This window comes from Xyrauchen texanus, chromosome 17, assembly GCF_025860055.1.
Source record: "Xyrauchen texanus isolate HMW12.3.18 chromosome 17, RBS_HiC_50CHRs, whole genome shotgun sequence".
Taxonomy (NCBI): Eukaryota; Metazoa; Chordata; class Actinopteri; order Cypriniformes; family Catostomidae; genus Xyrauchen; species Xyrauchen texanus.
The window spans coordinates 33,608,072-33,632,514 of NC_068292.1; the positions used below are offsets into that span (position 1 = coordinate 33,608,072).

The following is a 24,443-nucleotide window of genomic DNA, read 5'->3' on the forward strand; positions in this document are numbered from 1 at the left end:
TTTATATCCTCTAATAATTGTTTCAAGATTGGGAGATTTATTTTCAGTTGTCCCTCGATTAAGAAAAGTTAGGGGAAAAAATATTGCAACATCCCTGCTGGAATAAAAAGTTTAAACCTTCCTGAAGTTGTTAATCTGGTTTAATCTGGTCTCCCTGATGGTTTAGCTGGTTTAATCTGGTCTCCCAGTTTGGTCAAGTTTATATGGTAGCTGGTGAAGCTGATGTTGTTTCAGCTGGTTGTCCAGCATTTCTCCCATCCTGAGCATCTGACAAGTGCCCAAAACCCCCCTAAAACCGTCAAAACAGACCAGCCTAACTAGCTTGGCCAGACATGAAGACCAGCTAAACACCTTATGCTGGTATAAGCTGTTTTATTTTTCAGCAGGTTATATAACAATCACATTTTGGAGATAATATACATTTACTCCAGTTGTACAGTGAGATCTGCCATTGGATCTACTGGAGACTTCAACCAACAAAACGTGCTGCAGATAAATGCAGGCTGAACAAAATATAGAGCCTTTAAGATCTGTACAATAACATGGCATCCACATTGCCCTTGATTCAGTTGGCCTGATTGACCTTAAACAGCATTTGTGTAGATGCAGTTGTTGTTGATGGTCTCCACTTGGTGCGAGCGAGCGATGAACGTTATAAGTAAGTTTTGAAGCATCTCAGCTCTCATCTTACTGATCTGCAGAACTTCTTCATGATTGACCTTCTCCTCACAGCTGTAGTCTAGAGAAACCTTGTTTGTGATGAGCGAGAGGCCCAGGACCCTCAATCCGCAATGCTTAGCTACCGTCACCTCAGGGACCGTACTCATACCTGCAAGAACAGCAGGAGTGGAAAAAAGAGAGAAAGAGAGAGACTCAGAGCTATCTCTGTGGTAACGCAGTAGGAGCTTGTGCTGCATCATTAAAAACGAGAACGGGTCTGGGTCTCACTTAATACTTAATGAGGACTTTTGGGGTCCTGTTGGATACACAGGTAGAAGGACTCGCACAGATATCAAAATGGGCCAGTCACTGACCGGGCTAGCCTGGGGAGCCCACTTAGTGTGCACCCCATGGTCCTGCCGTTTGGTAATCTGAGACCACTTATCTAACACATCCTTCGACTCATTAGTGGACCAGCGGTGAGTACAGTTTATCCCAATCATATCATCAAGAGAGCTATTCAGATCACTGATTAATCAAATCACATTGATTAAAGAGGTCTATTGTGGCCCCCTTTGGGTGGGCCTAATCTCTTTTAGGTAACATAGCTGTTCTCCTGTACCTGCTTCAATATGGAACCTCATTTATTAATGATCTATAATTGTAATGATAGACAAATTAAAGAAGAGGTACTACAGTCAAAAGGAAAACAGCAAGCTAAGGCAATTATATTCCTGAGAAAAAAAGGAATCTAGTTCAGCATACATGAAATCTTATCTGCCAAGAGTCAAGTTCTGATCATTGTGTGCATATATATTTATGGTTTTGGTTTTGCTATTCTTGTGGGGAGTAAATGTTTGAAATACCTGCGTATGACCTCATTGTAAAACCTGACAAACATGCTGTACCATATGGGGACATTTCCATGAGGAAAATATCTTCATATAGGAACAAAATAATGTCTTATTTCACAAATAACAATAATATGTTATACCGCAATTACAATACCAAGTTGCATTTAAGGTAAGATAGACAGATAGACAGACAGACCATGGCTAGACATAACACTAAGTTGAGTGTAGAGTTAACGGTTAAGGGTTAGGTGTAGGTTTAGGAGATAGAACAAGAGGTTAGGGTCAAATGATGTAAAAAATGAAAGGAATACACACAAATGTGTGTAGTAGGTGTACATACCCACAGAGTCACTCCCTAAGATTTGCAGCATGCGCGCTTCAGCGATGGTCTCAAAGTTGGGTCCACTAACCATACAGTAAACCCCCTCCCGCACAAAATTGGAGTAGCCCAGCTCAGCAGTGATGTCAAGAGTGAGCTTCCTCAGGTCTTTGCTGTAAGCATCAGACATGCAAGGAAACCGTATGCCAAACCTGAAGAAAAGATGAGAGAGAATGTAATGTAGATTATTAAGATTCACCCAAAAATAACTCACCCTATGTTATTTCAAACCAGACTTTCTTTAGTGGGACAAAAAAGATTCAATGAAAACAAATGGGACTGAGGTTAATATTCTGCCTAGCTTCTCCATTCACACAGTACAGAAGAAAGTCATATGGGTTCTGAATGACACAAGAGTGAGTAAATGATGACAGATGTTTACATTTTTGGTGATTTGCAATGGAAAGCAGCATAGAAAACATCAAATACTGTACCTCCTTCCTCTCTTTCCCCCTACCTACATCAATCTCCCTATTTCTCTCCTCTCTTCACTCCCCCTTATCTGCGTACCGTTCATCATTTGGTCCACACAGTGGGTGCTGTCCAGCAAACCCCGGCAAGTTAATATGGTCCTTAATGACCATGATGTCTCCCACTTTGAAATCCTGACAAAGACCTCCAGATGCATTTGTTACGATAATGGTCTCCACACCCATCAACTTGAAGATCCGCACAGGGAATGTGACCTGGAAAAAAAGGCCAGCACATGGGAAACAAGCAGTTACTCAGCATTTACTTTGATTTTCACTCACTATTTAATAGTATTAGGGTAAACAAAGAAATTAATAGTATTTCTGAAAAAGTTTGATTCCATGGTGACAAAGATAGACCAAATTTACAGAATATACTGTATACAGATTTAAATATAATAATAATTCATAATTATTCCTTACATTTATATAGCGCTTTTCTAGGCACTCAAATCGCTTTACATAGTATAGGGGGAATCTCCTCAACCACCACCACTGTGCAGCATCCACCTGGATGATGCGATGGCATCCACAGTGCACCAGTAAGCTCACCACTCACCAGCTATTGGTGGAGAGGAGAGAATAGAGTTATAGAGCCAATTAATGGATTAGAATTATTAGTGGGCCGATGTGGAGGGAATTTGGCGAGGGCACCGGTGTTACACCCCTACTCTTTACGAGAAGTATTTTGGGATTTTTAATGACCACAGAGAGTCAGGACCTAGCTTTAATATCTCATCTGAAAGATGGATAAATATACAGATATAATGTATGTGTATACAGAAAATTGCTTTGATCATCCAGTTCAGATTTATTTTCTATCCTTTTAAAATTAGTTACAAATGTAAAAATAGAACATGGTTATGACACCAAATGGTTATGGTATTCCAAAGTGTCCAGCCTCAATTTTGGACAGGTATTAAATAAGCTTTAGTGATCCTAAATGAGACAAATATAGGATTGTAGAGAAGAGAGCCATTAAGGGAGGTGTCAGTGTGAGCAGGAGATGAATAATGATCTTGCATGCTCAGTATAGCACATCTCAATAGGGATGTCACTGCCTGTCAGCCTTCTCTCCAACTGATGAACCAGTGTGGACGTGTGGGGCAGCCAAGAGCAGCATGGCCATAACAGCTGTACACAGATGGGTCACGGAGGTGGATTGGCATTCTAAGTAAATACGCTCCCAAATCGGTACCCTCTAAATTAAAGGTGACATCATCGTGGGGTGTAAAGTCTCCGAGATCAGACCACTTCATATCTGAGTGTCTAACACTCCTGAGAAAATTGGTCTAGGTGCTGCATTGCTATATAACATAGACGCTCCGTTGATTACACGTCACTGGCAGTATGATTAATGTGCACTATTATGCAGCAAGGAGAATATGTCTGTAAGATCATTTTGTATTGCTTGGCAGTTCTGTACCATGAATTGGCATATATTTCAATTTAATATAGACAAAAAAAAATATTTTTAAGGTCTAATATTGTGAGGGAGATCTGGGCAATTCTAACACTTTTTACTACTCATAGGCTGATCTTCCTGGCATCTTTTGGTATAAACATGAAAATGTACCAACAGTAATAGTACCAATATTTACACTGATAGAGGCTTGATTATGATATTGAATTTAATACAAGTCCTAATGTTACAACTGCCACGATAGATGTGCTTTTTTAAAATATGCAGATCAACTGATGAGTCAAGAACAGTCTTTAACTAGATACGTCAATTAAATATTAATTGTATATTAGATTAGATTTTTCAAATCAGGGAATTATTTCATATTTGCAGCCAACCTCACAGCCAAGATAAAACCTTGTACGGTAGCTACAACCTAATCTCATGACAACTCGTAAAAATTGTACGAGGTGGCAAATACGTAAGGTAAGACTTGACCCGTAAGGAAAGGTACAACTTTTATTCCCATAGTGACCAACCAATCACCAAATAGAATTTCATATCAATGCAATATCAAATTTTAAGCTTGCCTCCATTAGTAACACTTTACAATAAGGTTCCATTCGTTAAGTAAGGTATAATTGATGACGGACCGTTGAAGTGTTGGTAGCTAGTGGGGCTCTTTGAAATAACTGAAATAATTTGGCAAAGTGATATGGAACCATTATGCGGTCAAGACCTGTAACTACTTTATAGCCATGCATTTACTAAAAAAATAATTGCACACTTTAGAACGTCTGTGAACCAATCAGAATCAAGCATTCAACAGACCCGTGGAATAACATAAGTTAATGCATTCTGTATCATAAACTAACAATGAACAATATATTTTTTGCAAGATTTATTCATCTTTTTTTATGTTAGTCAAGTCAAGTCATTTTTATTTGTATAGCACCTTTCACAACACACACGGTTTCAAAGCCACTTTACAGAAAATCATGCATTAACAGAAAATGATACCATAATATCTATATTTCTATATTTCTATAATTCTTAGTCATCATTGTATTCATTTTGATTAAATGAATACAATGGCACCCACACACCCATCGGACACTAGGTAGCGCTATAATAAGCACCTTTGCATTTGTGGTCATAACTCTGGAACTGTAAGGGCTAGGATCAAAATTATTTTTTCCAAAATTACTTTTTCGATCTCCTCCAAGGCCGTATGCCCGATTCACACAAAATTTGGTATGCATCATCTATGGAACATCCAGATAAAAATTTCCAAAGAATCAAAAGAATTTTATTTTGTCGAAGCGTTACGAAGATAGAAGCCAACTAACTGGTCAGGTGTCGTCCATGGTATCAAAATTGACCTATATCTACCAAACTAAAAGTCCAAATGTAATGAAACTTGATACACATAGACAACACAACATTCTGAGGCTGCATGCAAAGTTTTGTCAAATTCCGCCTATAAGGGGTGCTAAAACTGAAAAACGCTCATAACTCCGCAGCTGTATGGTCAATGATGTTCAAAATTGGTTTGCATCTTCAGTGCCCAAAGGTTAACATATCACTCAAATATAATTTGGAAAAATCAACAAACATGCAGCAGCTAATATCATCAAATCTGAATGGCCAGCCTTTACGAAACTTGAGATATTCATACAAAGTATCAAAATGAGGCTGTGTACCAAGTTTTTTGAGAATCAGCCACAAGGTGGCGCTATAACAAAACGAATACTTTAATTAAAAACAAAAATTTTGCTAATAACTCTGCATCCAAGCATGTTAAAATCAAAATGCTTTTTACCTCTAAATCCTTGAGTCAAGTCATACAAAATGTATATCTCATTTCATTTAAAAAAAAAAATTCTGCCATTCTAATTTATTGAAAACCCTACTTTTTCAAACTCCACCTAGGGTGTAATCAGATCTTCACCAAACTTGGCCCAGGTTAGATCTAGACCATGCAGGCAAAAAGTTATCAAAAGAATTTGTATCCATTAAATCGTCTAGAAGATACAATCCGATATATTTGACTAGTGTGGCCCATTATGACTAATATTCTTGAATCTTTTGTGCACAAATACCAAACTGTAAATGAAAACAGGGAATTGTGACTAGGGATGGGCATCGTTAAGAAATTATCGATATCGATGCCATTGTCGAGTCTGCTTATCGATGCGATTCCTTATCGATTCCCATATCGATTCCTGTACCATTTGCTGAACACTTACAGGGTGGCTTTGAGAGTTGTTGGCTTTGAATGTCTAATTTAAAGTGGTTTTAGAGAATGAAAACCAAGTGTGCAATATCAATACAGAAGTTTAATGCATTGAAATTTCTAAAAAAAAAAGTAAACATTTCTAAAACAAAGCTTTGTATTGTAATCACACTTAGTCGACTCGTGTGTGATAAACCGATTTTTTTCAGGACGTACTGGTCACCTGTACAGACTACTTGATAACAATATTGTAAGCATTTCTCCCACCTACCGAAATTCGACCTGCTCTACTGTCATGAAAGGGTGCAAACCTTTCACAACGAACCTCACAACCTTGCGATGACATTCGTTCACCCTTTCCTCTGTCATCTGATGATCAGCTGATTGTCTTTTTTTGTAAAATTAAGCCACACTCTCGATCGTTTACGTCTCGTAGCCATCGCGCTTTTGGGGGATTTAAAAATCCAGTCGCATACTGTAACGTCATGCCGCGACGCGGGAATGGATCCAGTCGCATACTGTGACCGACGTCATGCCGCGACGCGGGAATGGATGGAACGGAACATTAGGAATCGTTAGTGGAATCGTTAACGTGTGGACGTGTATGATTCCGATGGATCGGAAAGTTTGGAACCGGTTCCAAACCGGAACCTGGAACCGATTCTCAAGCCTAATTGTGACGGTCCTAGAAAATGGGAGCCCCATTTAGAGCCCCAACCAATCAAATCCCTTTGACTTCCATTCAAAATGACAGAGAGTGATATCTTTGGATCAGAATGTCCTAGAGAAATGACAATTGGCTTGTTTTACTTGGGTGAGCAAAAATTCTTCAAGTATCATCATGAAAACTACTTAGCCAAGCCCTAGCAACCATTTAGAGCACCCTAGTAACCAAACCTCATTGACTTCCATTAAGAATGCTTAGATGAGGATCTCAGGATCTGAAACTTCTGGTTTCATTCTTTGGAATCAGGGTAGCAAGGAGCCTTTTGAGTATCAACTTGGTGACTGCCTAGCAACCAGATGGGTTTACCTTAGCACACAAGTAGCAAAGACATATCTGTTCAGCAGAACATCGTAGAGATTTCTGGTTTCATTCATTGGACTCGGGGTAGAAAGGAGTCTTTTGATTATCACTTTATAAGTGCCTAGCAACCAGATCGGGTTACGCTAGTAATCAAGTAACACATTTCAATACATTTAGTTTAGGCAGGATCTATTCCATCAATTTGTATTATTCGTCATCCACTGGATCATTCGTCAATTCTGATTATTTCTTCACATGTGCTTGGACCCCGATGATTGACACTTGTGGCTATATTTGTATTTGAAATTAATAAAAATACAATACATTTAATAAAAATACAATTGTTCATTGTTAGTTCATGTTAGTTCAAAGTACATTAACTAATGTTAACATATACTGTATAACTTTAGATTTTTTAAATGTATTCATATTGAAATTTATGCTATAAAAATATTATTCATTGTTATGTTCATGCTAACTAATGTAGGTAACTAATGTTAACAAATGGAACTTTATTGTAAAGTGTTACTCCTTCATTCTAAGACTTTATTTGAAGAAAGCAAACATCATTGAACAAAATGATAGCTTATAACATATTTATTAATGCAATACAAATGGCTGTTGTATGTCAATAACCTGTAATATGCTTCCCTCATCTTGTTAAAAAACCGAATGATTTCCTATTAAAATCTTGGTTAGATTTAAGGTTTGGTTAAGTGTTATTGGGTTAGACTTTAATATTATTGTTTGTTGTTCATTGGATCATTGATTTTTCTCGATGTGTGTAAGTACTTTTTTGTTCAAACCAACTACCTAAATGTTTTATGATTTCACTATCTTGTACTAATTATTACAACTTGTCACAATGGATAGGGTAGCTACAAGAAACCATGTTAGGAAGTCATTCATGTTAACTTTTAACCAACAATCTAGAGAAAGGAAATAGTTATTTTTTAGAATTTGTAGGCATTGAAGCTTCAAACAACAGAATGAAAATGCAGAAAATTTGTTAACAATTCATGGTCCCCCTTCTTTTCTCAGACAGAGAGAGAAAACTACTGTGTATTTGCATGAAATCTAGCTTGTTTGTTAAATGTAGCATAATTGAGTGTGTAGCATGCAAAACTAAAACTTCATGTGTTACAATTGCATCCTGTTACATTTTCCCCCAGTTCACCCTTGAACAAAAAAAAGAGATAATATCTAAGAAGATTTTAATAGGAGTGCGTGAGAAACTTCCATATAAAGCGCATTTCTTTATAATAAATAAATAAACAACAACTTAACTGACACCCATATTATAAGATCACATAATACTGACCCACTGAGATTGTTTTTTGGATTTATTACTACCACTCTGTCTCCCTCTCTGAAAGACTTGGAGTTAAGAGAAATCCTCACAGACTCTAAATGAATCTGAACACTATTAAGATGTTCTGCTTGATAAGCTATCCAGTTATCCTTCACAGCACATCTCTTCACAACAAAGAGATCACATAAAGAACCCCAAATACTTTGTATGTGTATTTTACCAAGAGCAATCACAAAGGATTTATATCCTAAACTATAAATTAAATGAGTTGGTTATTAGTGCTCTTACTTAGGATACAGTTGGTTAGCACAGATTTGCACAGTGACTCGCATACATGAGCCATCCAAAGGGTACTGAACAGCAGGCTGGTCGTTCATTCACAAAAGCAGATCTGAATCGAACTCAGCATGACAAACGATGTAATAACCTGATTGGTTTAACATCTACTTATGTGTGTACGTAGCTTAAAATCAACATGAAACGGCACCCAGAATCCATTTTACTTCAGTAATGTGACATGTTAATTCAACAGGACACTCAATGAGTAAAACAGATAGTAGGAAATTGATTTTATACATTAGAAAATTATTGGATCTTGAAAAGTTGTCTATAGGTTGGGGAGGGTTTGAAAAATAAGAGGGTTTGTTGACATCAGATAAAAAGGAAAGTCAATTTAGAGGTAGAGGATGTTGATGAAACTTCATCTTGATACAACAGACAAGACAATAACAATTTACAATAAGGCTGTGTTCATTAACGTTAGTCAGTGCAATAGAGTTATCATGAACTAACAACGAGCAATACTTTTAAACAGAGGCATAGCCAGAAACGTTAATGTTAGCAACTGTTTCATTAAATATTTTTCAGCTCTGTGTTGTGTTATAATGATGTAACTTAGGCCTATTTTAAATTCTTTTAAAATTGAATACAGCTTTTGTCAATGGATTATGTAGGCATGTTAATATTCTAATACTAGGCATATATTTTGTTATAAAAACTGAAATCTGTGACAAATCGATTTGATTATTTTGAATTTATAATAATTTTTCATGAATATGCTGATGACACAAAATGTAAAAAAATTTTACTGTTTCAATTTGTACATTTTGGATGAGAATGTAATGTGTGATGCATTGTGGAGAACAGAAGAACAGCAGTTAGAATATTCAACAATGGACAATGTACATTTACATTATTACATCAAAAGTATACTGTGCATTAGCATTAGTTAATGCAATATAACATTTGTAAAACTGAAAACACTGAAAGAGAACTTTGTAAACTACTCCTCTTCTGTTGGAGTTTTGGGCAGCATTAGCAGAGAAAGCATGCACAAATGCCTTACTTGAAAATCCACCAGAAATATTATACTGTCCTCTACCTTACTATACTGTTTTCAACATACAATGATTTAGGATGTACTAATTCTAATCACATGTATCCTATTTAGGAGCTCAGTGTGTTTCCATGGCACAGGGAAAAGAGCCATTAAACATTACAGGAAAAAATATATTTTTGAGTTTTATGATACAGGGGAGGGGACTGATGGATTTAATGCCCTGGCAGCACATAAAGTGTGAAAGGCTCTTGCCTAGCTGTATAGGGCATTTTGGCCATGACAACTGATTATAATGCATTGTGTCATGTTGTCAGGGCTGCAATTACACTGACAGTCCCACCCCAGGGCAAGGGGTTGTAGATTCCTCTGTAAATTTGTAAAAAGTGGCTCTCTGGCCCAGTGTGCAATGGATAAATTAGTCCCCTGGACAGACGTGTGTAAATTTGTCTTATCCCCCTCTGACAGAAATGGAGAGGTAGCCAAGAGCTCAGACAATTCATGCTGTCTTTAGTTAAACTCAGTCAATAGGGGTAAATTAACTTGAAAAACTTGTAAATTAACTTTATCCCATCTAATTAACCAAAATTGTTTTTGCTACTGAGAATAAATCTCATAGGCACAATATTATCTGACTATTTTTCTTCTCTACTTAATCACGGCTGACTGTGAATAGTACATTTCTACAGTACTTTGGCATCGGAAACCGAAAACTAGTGCTTTTGCATGATGCTGCATCCATGTAAAAAATGACAATGCACCTTTTAGCATTTTACATGTAGCATGCTTACAGCAGATTACAACTGCAAGTTGTATATTGGCAATGAACTGATTTGATATGAGACTGACAGGAACAGTGAACAGTTTGTTTAATTTTTGCACCTGCATACTCAGCATTCAGCCTGTATATTCATGCAGTGTGAATGTTGATTGTGACAGATAAAGTAAATGGCCCATATAGGAGGTAACAGCTCCTCTCTATTTCTGGAAAATAGGAGCTGCTGTTTTCAACAAGTTTACTTGTCCTTGAGGTTATGCGAAGTGGAACCAAGGCCATTGCACAATACTTAATGAGACATTGATGGTATAAAGCTAATACAAGTTTAGGTTTGTGATATTGGACTTACTTCAAGCCACTATATAAGAAAGTAATGGATGCATCTAAGAACAATCTATCAAAAGTCAGTATAACAGTACAAGAATACAATAAAGGGGTGAAAAAAACAGGCGGGGAAAAGGAAAATTATAAACATAAATATACGTTAAAACTGTTAGGGGGAAGAAAAATGAGAAGGCCAGTATGGTGCAGTACCTGCAATAGATCAGCTGAAACCTTTGGAGCCATTCGAACTCACCTTACACAATGAGTAACCCTCATAAAGGTGGAATCTTCCTTGCATGAAGACACAGGACTTGCCTTTCATTTGACCAAACACCAGGCACCCTTCATGACCAGGAACTAAGCGAAAGAAAAACACACAAGTAAAAACATCTAAAGCTAAATCCAGATGCATCAGTAGTAGGAAAGACCATTGAAACAGAGCAGTTGTAACACAGTTGCAAATTTCTTGAATCACATATATTCAATGTCCTTTTCAAGGCAATTCAGTCAACTCTACAGACATCTTGGGAATGCTTCCAAGCAGATATTGTATATGGATACAAGCAGCATAAAAGTACAGCTCCTATCTAGCTAAATTATGAAAGACCGAAATTTCCTGACGGTTGGTCAAGATTACGATCAAAGAACATATTTCAAATCAGCAGTAAAATAGTCTCTTAATTGTGTCTTTAGCTCAGATCACGTTAAAAACCTCTAATTTTCAGGCTAGTCCACCAAATGCTCATGCACATCCCCACGTTGACTGCCAGGCGATGTCTGTCTCTAAAAGTTTATTGGTTCTTTTCCTGTAAGGCAGGACTTTCTTTTTAACATCCACCAATTTGGGTGTTCCTGTACTCCCATTCGTATTATTACAAGTGCTCCATCTTAGGCTAAATGGTCTCTGATATAAGCTAAAGTGACAACACTAGTTCAGTACATGTGTACTCTCTCTAAACTGAAAACTTTTGTGAAAAACTTTCAGCAACAAATATTTTTAAATATTATTTTTGGGACGTCTTATCAAACTAATATCAATTTTTTTTCTATGTTGTTGATTAAAAGTTTACTGAAGTGGAAATTATGATCCAGAGGTGCAAGTTATGGAAAAGGTTTTATAAAAAAGAGAGAGTATACCTGCACAACTAAAAAATAAAGGGAAATGTATTTATCTTACCAACGTTTCGGCAATCAGCCTTTTTCAAGGTATAATATAATGATGATTAAAAGTTAACATAATTGACAGATGTGTACACTTTTGCTTGTAACTGCCATTCAAATCTTTATCATGGTGGTAATGTAGGGGGCAATTGTACCACTGGTTATGAAATTAGGTTCTTGTCTTTCTCATTTATTGAGTCTATTAAAAGTATAGATCATTTTTGCAGTCAAATAAATGTTTCTTGTATCAAAAAAATGGCAAGTAGAATTTTGAGAGTTATTAAGAAAAAAATTCAATTACCTGAAGCCGTTCTACACATGAACAGCACTTACAAAATTCATATTGTGCCATTTCAGGTAACAATAAACTTGGCAATACAATTTAGTCAGTATTTCTAATACTCCACTTTGAACTTTGAGGATATAAACGTCACTCCCCTAAAAGTCAATCTATTTCATGTTGATTTTATTGTGTTGCACTCGCAAACACTGGTCTGATGTATGAAGCAACGTGAGGATAATATACAATGTACTGTGCTCTATGGCTGTCTTTATCTGATAAAGAACCTCCTGTTGTAAAGCTTTTACTCTTTGCTCTCTCCCGAATATATTGTTTCTACAAAAGTAAAGGGGATATCCATCTAATGATACATTACATTATTTTTCTATAATATAATGTTAAAGGTATAGTTCACCCATCATTCAGTCACCCTCATGTTGTTTCAATTCTACATGACTTTCTTTCTCTCATGGATCACAAACGATGTTATAGGTAAATGGTAGTCTATAGTAGAAATTCCCGGGTGGAAGATTCTAAGTGAATAGCTTAAATTTAAGGTTATTCCTTGTATGGCTTCAGAAGAAGGCTGGGGGAATTGTCCCTGTAATAATTGCACTGTAAGTCGCTTTGGATAAAAGCGTCTGCCAAATGCATAAATGTAAATGTAAAATGTAAATTAAAGAAGACTTGGAATAACTGCAGCCTGATCTCATGAATATAATGTTACCATAACCTGTTACCATAACTGATGCGAAAATGCGATATGAAAAGTATATTTTCTGAAGCAGCCACATCATTATGTGTCGCTTCTATGACTCATTTGTCTCACGTATCAGCTTATGTGCCTAGCTGGGCTTCAACTGCGGTCTACCGAGTCCAAAGTCTGGATGAGCTAACAAGCTAACCACAGTGGAATAAGTGAATAAAAGTTGGTGGGTCTGTAATACATGCATAAAAATGCATCGATTTTCAAATGATGAATTAGAGTAAAAGTGTTTCAATATCATAACATAGTAGTATGTGAGTAATAGAGCAAAAAACAAGTGTTTATAACATCATAATCAACTATTGTCCTTGTGATTTGTGTAAATGCACTGTTGTTATAGCGCCTCAAGGATTCATTTCACCAGGAAACTGCGGCAAAACATAGAACCCGGCATGTAAAACTCAGTTTTAAAAAATTTGGTTAAAGTAACGTTCATTCTATGCGACTATGAAGTTGAATATATCTGGCAAATGTCACATGGACAACTTTTACTTTTTGGAGCTTAACAGCTGTGGCCAACCTCCTCTTTCGTTGTAAGGAAAATATCAGCTTGTACATTGTGTTAAACACCTCTCTTTGTGTTCCACTGAGGAAAGGAATTCATATGGGTTTGGAATGACATTAGAGTGCGTAAATGACAGAACCTCCGTTTTTAGGTGAACCATCCCTTTAACTGACTAAATGGGGACTATTGTCCAGTATTAAAGATTCTGCAACTTCAGCTGAAGTTCATTGATTTGCATTTGCAAGTTTAACCTCCTGATAAGCTCCTACAGCCCTTCGGGAGAGCTGATTTCTCCAACTGAATTGTCATCAGTTCAAGGGTGGCAGACTGATTGTGTATCATTAGTGTAGATACAGGTGAAACAAACTTTGTTTTCAAAATTATAAGCCAGTAGGTGGCTGCAGTTTGTTTGTGGCTTGGGGAACTTGTTTTGACATGGGAACAGGTCGACTGAGCCAAGTCAATGGGAGCTTATGTAAATGTAACTTTGAATTCTTGCTGATGAGATTTGTTTGGCTCTAAAACCTGCGGCATAATGAGGTACTGGTGGAATAATAGCAGTGATTTTCCAGGGGCTGATTCCTCTTGTCTTACATGAGCATTGACGAATGGCTCTGAGAAAAACTGACTCAGAGCGAGGGGGTTATTACACTCACCGTGAAATTTATTTTCTGTAACAGTCTAAAAATAAATGGGCAAATGAATGCTTCAATGCATGCCATCTGATTTTTATTTTAATAACATTGCCATGCAAAACAAACTGTGTAATGGGAAAAATTGTAATATAAATGGTCAAAAATTCTGAATTACCAGAATTTGATGTTTTTGTCCAAAAATAAATAATGAGATATATTTAAACTAAACCCTGTGCTTAAAGTCATCAAAAGCTGCAAAAGTAAATCTATCTATCCATCCATGATAAACAAACATTAATACAGAGTGCACTGAGCAACTACTCAACATTATACATCTAGTCCTCATGTTTAAACTAATGGCTGTCAGTTAGTCCTCTGTTGGTCTCCATAAACCAACAATGACAAACCTAAACACACACAGGCCTTCTACTGGTAGTGCATTTATAATTTGATGCGTTCAAACACTTCTCCAAATTATTCACCTCACCATATAAATATTTAAATCTGTCCAAGATATTATAGTATGCACTCCCTGTGGCAGATATTAGGGGCTATTTTTACTTCAGTCATGATATTTTATTCATGGGCTGTAGTTATTCATTTTGTAGCTCATATTGCAAGAGCTGGGCATAATTTGTTAACAATACAATGAGGGAGAGAATGCTTTCAGATTCACTCCCTGCATTAGCAGCAACTTCTTTGTGCATCCAGGTGACATTTTATAGACTTATCATGCTGACTAAAATGCCCATGCTGAAGCTGAAGTGTGCAATTAACGCCACCCAACGGCATTGTGAAAATAAACATTTATTTCGAACAAGCTTTCTGAATACGCCCCTTATCTGCTGTTGATTGGGCAAACATATAGTCCTGCCTCCAAACTCATGCATGCCATTGGTTGAGTCAATGTTGTTGTGTCGATGCAAAGCTGTACATTAACATAGCATTGATATTTTGCTTGTTTCTCATTTATTTAGCCCATTTAAGAAAGAAAGCATCAGGCTGAAAAAGGTGTATATCTTTAAAAAGTATATGTTCACTACACTAGTAGTTCTCAACTGGTTTTGCTTTAGGACCCAGATTTTAGCTCTGAAATATTTCCATGATTCTGATACCTGTGCTCACTGGGAAATTGGGAATGTCTTCATAGCTGAAGGTCTGTTTGTTGGAGACGTTGTCTGCGAGGAGGCCCAGTCCAGATCCACACACAATAGCAATCTTTGGCCGTTGTCTCGTCCTGCTCAGCAGCCATTCTGTCGTCAATTCGCAGTAATCAAAGGAACAGCAGCTGAGTCAGGAGAAAGAAAAGATGGCCAGAGAGGTTATCGTCATAGGTCACACTGATAACTGCTCACAATGTATCAGATAAGATAACTAAGTGACATGTACTTTCTGCTAATTACCAGCCCATGCTAACCATGAGAATCGTGAACAGTTTAAACTCTTCATTTTATGCAGATGTAACATCATCATAAATTTAAATCATCACAAGAAATTCAGCATTTATAGAAGATGTTTAAATGTTAAAACAATTTACATTTAAACAATATATTACATTTACAAAAACAACAAAAACGAATCTTGCAAATGTAATTCTTTCCTCATAACATAAAACAACATTGACAAAATAACTGGTGATATTTTAAACCTACTCTAATTTGAAAACACAACAAATATTTTGTTATATAATCTTTCCAGAGTCAGATTTTAAAACATTATGACTATTAAAGCACACATGATCTGAACTGATACACACTGAAACCACTCAGACCCTTCTGATAGATTAAATTAAACTGGTATGAAAATAATAAAAAATAAGGTTGGCATAATGTGGTTAAAGCTGAACTGAAAAAAGCTGCTTAGATAAAAATAAAATGAAAACGCAATCACCAGCCATATCTGTTCCAAAGAGTCTACATTCACAGACAAAAGCAAATAGTGTACTGTCATTAAGGCTCTATTTAATTTACATCTCATTTGGGACTAATTTAGCTCCATATTGGGACTCAGCTGTGCTGAGCCTGGCTGATATATATATTTTTTGGCCTTACTGATTTGATTAAATGGATAAAAGGCTCTTACTCTAAGATAACAGCTGTGAATCCAAATTACATTATCAAGTTTTAGTTCAAGATAGTAAATACATTTATGTCAATAGTTAGTGATCCTTTATAATTTCTTTGATGTAAACTGTATTTCATATATTAGCCTATATATATATATATATATATATATATATATATATATATATATATATATATACAGTATTTGACATAAAACTAAGATTTACCATGTGTTTTCCTTGGTGTGCATGATGTCAATCTTTGGTCAAACAGCCAGCGAGTGTGAAAAAAGTCTGCACATGTATCCTTTCAGAACAGATAAGAGAGAGAGAGAGAGAGGGGAGAGAGAGAGAGAGAGAGAGAGAGAGAGAGAGAGAGAGAGAGAGAGAGAGAGAGAGAGAGAGAGAGAGTAGCCTCTTAAAAGCACTGTTAGGTCTCCTCTCATTGGTTGTGTAAATAGTGGCTGTGAGAACTCTCCATATCCTTTCCAAGAAATTGATTCTGTCCTCTGAGAAACTTGACTTTTTGACTATGTTTTTTTTACCACTCAACAGGTATTTGCCAGCAATGAAAAGTTTGTATGCTTTTGTTTATGTTGTAGATATTCTGGTAACTTTTATCACACACATTTAAAAGCTTTATTGTCCACATTTTTTTTACTTCTTTATTGGCTTTTGACCTTTATTAAACAGTATAGAGTTGAGAATTGACCAGAGAGAAAGATAACGAGATCAGGACTTGACCCAGGGCATATTCGAACCCCGGTACCAATGAGGTACCAATGAAGCTACTGATATGCCATGAGCAAGGTACTACCCCCATGCCACAGATGAGACATGGAGCCACCATGTTTAAGCATCCTTGGATGTCTTACAAAAACTTTAGGTAAGTAAATATTAATGAGTTCAGTGTTCTAAATGAGATCCTAACTGAAATCACCATGGTTACTAACAGGTAAAGATAGGATTCTAGAGTTATGTAGTGTTCACACCAAACCTGTCTGTCTGCTCTGTTTTTCAATTGTATTCATATGTAAACATGCACTAGATGAATGTATTTGATAGTTGTGCCGTGTATAGCTGTTTTTAACAGTGTCTTGTGCAAGATTGTCACTTTTTTAGAAGCTGAATCAAGTTAATAACAACTTACACTTAAAAAAAAAAAAAGCATCTTGAGACATCTGCATTCTGTCTTTTGTTGCATCTAGCATTCTAATGCATTCGGATTTAACGGCCCCTTAGGATGTCTGGACAATTGACACAAATTAAGCTAGTGAATGGGACAAACCACCACCAATAATGTCAGCCAAAGAGGAGCCATAACAAGCAAAAGTGGAAAGAATGACCATGCTTGATATCTGTCACCTGGATTATGGGAGAAAGGAAGGAACTTCATGACACTTAAAGGAGGCAAAAAATAACTTATACATTTCTGCTAAATTAATGGAACTGCAATTATTTGAGTTTGCAAAAATGCAACTTACAAGAATTTAATGGAAAAGGCTGTGACAGGACACTTTGTCAAATCAAGCAAACAAGAAGCTGCCTTTCGACAGTGACCTTATCTTGAAATAATAATGGTGTTGTATCATTATAAAAACACATTTTCTACTACTTAACACCTGACACTGCCAGAAAAAGAGACTTTTTGTGCACAGTGCTGAGCTGTGCAATTGCATAGTATACATAATTCCTAAAATCTTCAAGGTCCATTATTGTTCTCAAAAGCCTTTTCTTTGGCTTGGAAATGGATTGGCAGACTCAGAAATCGAGAGTCCCAACTCTATAATCTAAGTAAGCCAATGCATGTACAGCTGTGTTTGTGCAACACTCAGAGAACAGCATTTCTATGCAGTGATGGTGAGCTGATTCCAGAGATAGATGACATTCTGAAATACAGAAAATAACCAACTATTCAAAAAACGAAACATTATTAGTAACCATAATTAAGAAATGCATGCAATGTCCTTGAACCCTTGTTGTTTCTTTTTAACCATACAATTTGTTTCTCACAAAATGACCCTACAATGCTTTTGTGAGATGCTTGAATAGTCCTCTGTTTACATGACTTACTTGCTTTTTTGAATGAAATGAGCTCTGTATCAAGGCCTCTTCACTGAGTCAAGGGTCCAAGGCAACGTTTGTCAATGAGTAACATTTCCAGACGTTAAATTATGCAACAGTTTTATGATGTTCACTGCAATCAGAGACTGACCAACAACGACATGATTGGATTACTCATTTATTACTTCAACTAAGTTCAGATGGTGCAAATATTACCATGCCCCGTCAAACATATTTTCAGTTGAAAACTATAGGGAATGTCTGAAATCAGATTCAATTTACAAGTGCTGGCTAATGCTAAATGTAGATTTTCTAAGATTGTTATTTATGTCAGCACTAACAATGTCCAGCTTCACCAGTCGGAGATCACTAAAGATAATGTTAAAGTCAAGTAAAACATTTTTTATTTGTATAGCACTTTTCACAGCAAACATCATTTCAAAGGAGCTTTGCAGAAAATCATGTACTAACAAAAAATTAACTGTAATATCAAAGTCGATTGATGAAATATGATTGTAAATTGTATATAAAAATTATATATTTAAATAATAATTGTATTTAGAACCCCTGTGTTCAAGCTGAGGGTGACTGTGGCAAGGAACACAAAACTCTATAATAGTGTTGTCATGGTACCAAATTTCAGTAGTCTATACCGTTTTCGATACCAATTTTGATACCACAGCAAAAATATGCTAATAGGATAATGTGCTACTGAACAAATGTTTAGTTATTTTTAATAATTATTTTAATAATATTAGTTTAATAATTATTATTATTTTCCAGAACCTGTTTTAAAGTTTAATTTAATCATCAAAATGGTGTCTAATCAATTTATTCTTAAAACTTTTAATAAGTGAAAATATAACTTTTTAATGTCATTACATGTTTTTTCCCATACTTTATTCAACAGCGTGATGGAATATAGCATGTCAGAAGGTCCCTTATGTTCTGTGGAGCTAGACCATTCAAAGCTTTGTATATTGTATTTCTTTTTGATAACTGCCATTTTAATATTTCTTGGGACATGTCCTTACGATAGCGAGGAGTTAATAATATCAAGAAGAGGTTCTCAGATTACAGGTAATACCTCTTTTAAGAGCTTAGTTGCCATTGGATCTAACATGTTGGGCATTCGCGGGGCCCTGGCTGTGAGCGCTCGGTGGCTGGTTGCCATGACAACAGCGGTCGTAAACACTGATTATGTGACCCAAGGAGTGAGGAAACTGCTCTTTTTTTGGGTGGTGAACAAAAAAGAGAAGGAAACAAAAGATTTACCTCCATGAGCAGAACCCAAGAACCAATCATCAAGCCACAAGTGCTCGGAGAGTGGAGGGTTCCAGTCCAATCCGATACTCACAGCGGCCTGGGCAAGCATGGAGGTCAGCTCTGCATCAGTCTCAGTCTGTGTGGGCAAACACAAAGGTGGTGAAATTGCGCACATTGAACTCCCCAAATCGCCTCCAGTGCCAGCCAGGCTGGCCTCATACCTATTGGTAGAAGGTGCAGCGTGGGAGGCAGCTAGAGTGGCTTTCCCGCTTCGGGAGAAGGAAAGCCACGACTGCAACGCTCCCATGGTCATATTATCGCAATGAGAACTTGAACCATCCACAAACACTGCCACAGTGTGATCACTGCCCAGATAAGTGAGGCAGCGCACGTGACCGTCGGAGTCATCCAGGAATCACACAAAGACGGAAAGGCATCTTTATTAAGACACATCTTTAAAAAGACATTCAATGTCAATGTTTGTGCTCTAATAGAGAAAATATACTCTTTAGCAGGAATATACACTCATTTAGCGCTGTCGAAGCGCCAAGGAGTGAAATCTGTACTCGTTGTGAAGAGGGAGAGAAAGCAGCTACAGTACAACCGCTCAGATCCTAAGGAAAATTAGGAATGAGAGTGGGCATTCCATCTCCTTTTATTCCCGTATGTCCGGGGGAGTGACATGCAAATTCCACTCGCCAATTCTCACTGGCCTTTTCTCAAATGAATAGAGGTGTTCGGGGCTCTCAAGAGGGACACCTAGTGTCACAATATCTACTCAACGTCGAGTGAGTGACAGAAGGGGAACATAAAAAAAAACAACATTTAGAATGTTCGCAGAACGTAATAGAAAACAGAAACAAAGTCGTTGTGGCAGGGCGGAGGAGGGGGCCGGGTGGTGATTCTACACACCCGGTCCCTTATCAGGCTAATCAAGCCTCCGAGAGGGATAAAGGCAGACTGCGGAAGATGGTGCAGGAGAGAGAGATCGTTTACGGGCATGTCCGTCATGTGTGTGTGTTTGTGTCTTTTGTTTAAGTTTCTCATTAAACTATTATTTATATTGTCAAGCCGGTTCTCGCCTCCTCCTTGCCCGTTTATATCCCTTTACAGTCGTTTTCAATTGTTCCGGAGTGAAAATTTTATTTTTAAATGCTAGTAACCAGTTATAACCGGTTAATTTTCATGATACTTTTTTCATGAAACCTAAGGTATATGGGTTTATCACAGAAAACTTTTGGAATTACACTACTTGTGTTGTGATAAACAATTGGCCCTTTCTAAATATAAGGTGACAGGAAAAAAAGTTTTTCATAGTTTCCTATAAAGGGTGAAAATGGGAATTGTGTGTGCACATCCAAAACAATAAGAGCAGGTGCACAGTCAAAAAAGTTAACAATTCATAATAAAAGAAGAAAACGGCCTTTAGATTAAGGGGGTGACACAGCAAACCCACTGACACATCTTACCCCACTCCCGCCTAACTTAAGATATTGACGCCACTGAAACAGAGCTGGCCTAATTACAAAGTTTCTTGGTGGACAGCAGCATAATGGACCTATAATTAATCATCTGACCTTTTGTTTTAGTTGAGGGGAAAGGTTAATGATCCATCAAGTGCTCATTCGTAAAGCCTCTCCTTGCTGCTTTTTCCAATAAGAAAACAAAATGTATGTAACTTAAAATGACTAAAGACATTATTTTACAAGATATCAGTACTGTCTTACCTTTCAGTCAATATGCAATCATTGAGGAATTCTTATTCAGTCCCTCTTCTGTCAGAATGCAGTACTCGACGGCAACAAATAGCAAAAAACTGACTTGTCTCTCAGGGGGTGTTTTAAATCAACACTATTTCTGCATATCACTCACTTCTTCTTGTTTCTCCTGCCAAAAAAAAAAAAAAGACATCCTGACATCAAGGTCAACATGCAAAATAAGATATTGTGTTTGCAGGCCCAATAAGACCTCAGAATGAAACTCCAAATCAAAGTCAATAGATTGTCAATATGTGTCAATATTTGCAGATCAAGAAGTTTCTGTTGCAACAAACGTAACAAATTAAATTCAATTAGTTTGTACAGAAACAAACTGCCGGTGACGATTGTTCGAGAGACATAGAATTACGGGCATGTCCGTCATGTGTTTGTTTATGTGTTTTTGAGTTTTCATTAAATTATTATTTATATTGACAAGCCGGTTCTCGCCTCCTCCTTGCCCATCCTTTAACTGTTTTACAATGACGTTTAATTGTATCGATCCAATAATCAGCCTTCAGATTTGTGTGCAGAAGTGTTAAAAAACTGTGAATTTTTGTTTGATCTTGTTACCTTTGATGTTCAAACCTTTTTCCTCATGTAATTTTCAGCTGTAATAAATTATATCCCCACTGAAATATAAAACAAGGTTTCATTATTGGTATATTTAACCATATTTAATGTAAATAACAATATTCAACAATATAATAATCTAAAATTAATAAGGGACAATAAATAAATAAATACTAATACCACAGGCTGGAAAAATAGACATTTATTCATTTTAATATCATATATATTTTGTATATGTTGAAACTTGACACCAGGCGGAGGAAAGTGCACCTTTAGATCGGTTTCATGCTGAAGAAGTATGTTTTTACATAATGTTTTCGCATGTAAATGAGTTTAAATGCCAACATTATCATATATGTTGAAAGGACTGAAGCCATGTCATCCAACATGTGCTCATCGATGTCTTAAACAGAGTCTGCTTTTTTATTCTGTCCGTTACTCCTGGTCGGAGGCTTCCGTATATATTTAGTTTAAATATAGGTTTACGTTACGTTTAAATTGTGACTTAGTGCCTATTTACACCACAAATTTAAAGGGTAACTAAACCCTAAACCAACTTTTTTTAGTTAATGATCTGTAAGCATGGGGCTTTATTAGTACTGGTCATTGATTCAAGTAATTTTTTTGACATTTGTGTATAAAGTGTTTTAATTCTACAATATATGGTGTAAAAACGTCTGAGTGCTGCCCTTTCAGGTTGAACGGTGGCTACTGCAGTTGAATTTTCCTATTGGCTGTTGCGGTACTTCGTGACGTAAGCGGTGACAGCTGACGTAAGCAGGTTCCAGCTCACCACGCCAGATTCATGTACATGTCGTCTTGCGACCGTGTGAGGAATAATAATAACATAGATTCTGACAGCAGCTGTCAATTAATCCGTCACTACGAGTCTCAGGTGCCCCCCCCCGCTCAGCCCCGCACTCGGTTCGTTCCCTCTATCCCCGCCGGGGTCTGCCCACTTTTCCTGCATTTTCAAATATTTCTAGTGGGTGGAGTCAGACTCTGAGCAGGTGTTTAGTTACCCTTTAAGTTGTAACTTAAGCATAGCTGGTGCAATCGGCCCCAGGAGGTTAAAGTTTGGCTGGTTAGCATCGGCAGATAGCCTCTGTTGGTCAATGCTGTGACCTGCTGTCCTAGCAGGTAACACTCTTGCTTACAGTACTGTTGCGGCGAGCTGCTGGGAGGTGCGTCTGCATGTGGGTGCAGCGGCCTTGTTTCTACGTACGCCTGAGAGCGAGTGCGCAGCTCCGCTGCGCGCTTCAGCAGGTGAGCGAAATTAGACTAATTAGCGGAGACGCCAGAAAGCTTTAGAAAATGGAAGCAGGGAGAGGGTTTTGTTCAGCTTTGCAACGCAGCTAAGAACAGTGGAAGAAAGAAGAATTCGCTAAAGAATCGCAGATAGAACTCATGGGAAAAGGAAAAGATCAAAAGGGCTACCGGTAAGCTCACATCTCTTTACTGGTCTCTGAGGACTGCAAATGGGATCTCAGTAGCCTGTATGGGCACGCAAAATGTGTGGTCTGTTTGCATTGTTAATGGCACTATTGATAGGTTGCGGCTGAACATTTCTGTACATTGAGTAAACTTAGAATAACAGGTTAATTTGAGAAGAAATGGGTCTAAAAGTAGAGCTGGCTTTCAGGAAATGTAATGCCTGATTTACACTGTTTACCTGGGGTGATAAATAATGAAGTAATGGTTAATCGATGTGTTAAACCAACTTATCCTTTGCTTGAAGTATTTTGGGGTGCTTTATTGTATTTTTGATTGGAAATATTGAACTTTATTTAATTTGTTATTTTGCATGTTTAAAGGTTTTTCACCTTCCTTGTTTACTGGTCAAATAAATTGAAGAACGAGTGAAATCCTGAGTCTGGTCGATTCCTTCTCTTGTCAAGTGTGGGAAGCCATGATGTTTTAGATACACTTGACAAGTACTGTATTGCACTGCACTTCCCTGCCTTGTGCTGCTTTTTATCTGTATGAAAAGCCTCACCTGCTAGAGGTCAAAAGTGTGCAAAAGATGGATGTTATATAAAGAAGGTATGAGAAATCACAAAACAGAATGTAACCAAATGCTACAGTTTACTTAATAATAATACCTCAATATGTAAAATAACCATAATGTTAATTACGACTTTATAATTACAACTGTAATGCAATAATACATATACAGAACAACCACTTTTAGTCAAGTCAAGTCAAGTCAAGTGGTTTTTATTGTCGTTTCAACCATATACAGTTAGTACAGTACACAGCAAAATGAGACAACGTTCCTCCAGGACCATGGTGCTACATAAAAACAACAAAGGACCAACATAGGACCACATGAGACTACACAACGAAATAAAATACCTATATAAACTACCTATATATACCTATATAAAGTGCATGTGCAAACATGTGCAAAAAGTACAGGACAGTACAACAAATTACTGACAATGAACAGGACAATAGACAGTGCAGCGCCGACCAGTACTCAGTAGTGCAAAAAGATGACAGTTTCTAAAATGTAAACATAACATACTATGAGATAATGTTCTATGCACATAGCAGTTATTGAGGTAGCAGACAGTTATAAAGTGATAGTTATTAA

General features: G+C 37.0%; 1 protein-coding gene across 2 annotated transcripts; it reads right to left on the reverse strand.

The window, feature by feature from the left end:
- Nucleotides 1–295: 295 nt before the first annotated feature.
- Nucleotides 296–16,511, reverse strand: LOC127658247 (purine nucleoside phosphorylase-like). Of its 2 annotated transcripts, XM_052147447.1 has the most exons (6): nt 16,416–16,511; nt 15,241–15,413; nt 11,032–11,135; nt 2,404–2,579; nt 1,855–2,045; nt 296–829 (listed from the first exon to the last, which is right to left on the reverse strand). In XM_052147447.1, exons 1-6 carry the CDS (start codon nt 16,436–16,438, stop codon nt 585–587), a joined length of 912 nt encoding a protein of 303 aa, XP_052003407.1. In that variant the 5' UTR covers nt 16,439–16,511; the 3' UTR covers nt 296–584. The 2 variants fall into 2 exon arrangements, with proteins under 2 accessions (XP_052003407.1, XP_052003408.1); XM_052147448.1 differs by lacking the exons at nt 15,241–15,413; nt 16,416–16,511 and adding an exon at nt 11,491–11,552.
- Nucleotides 16,512–24,443: the final 7,932 nt, after the last annotated feature.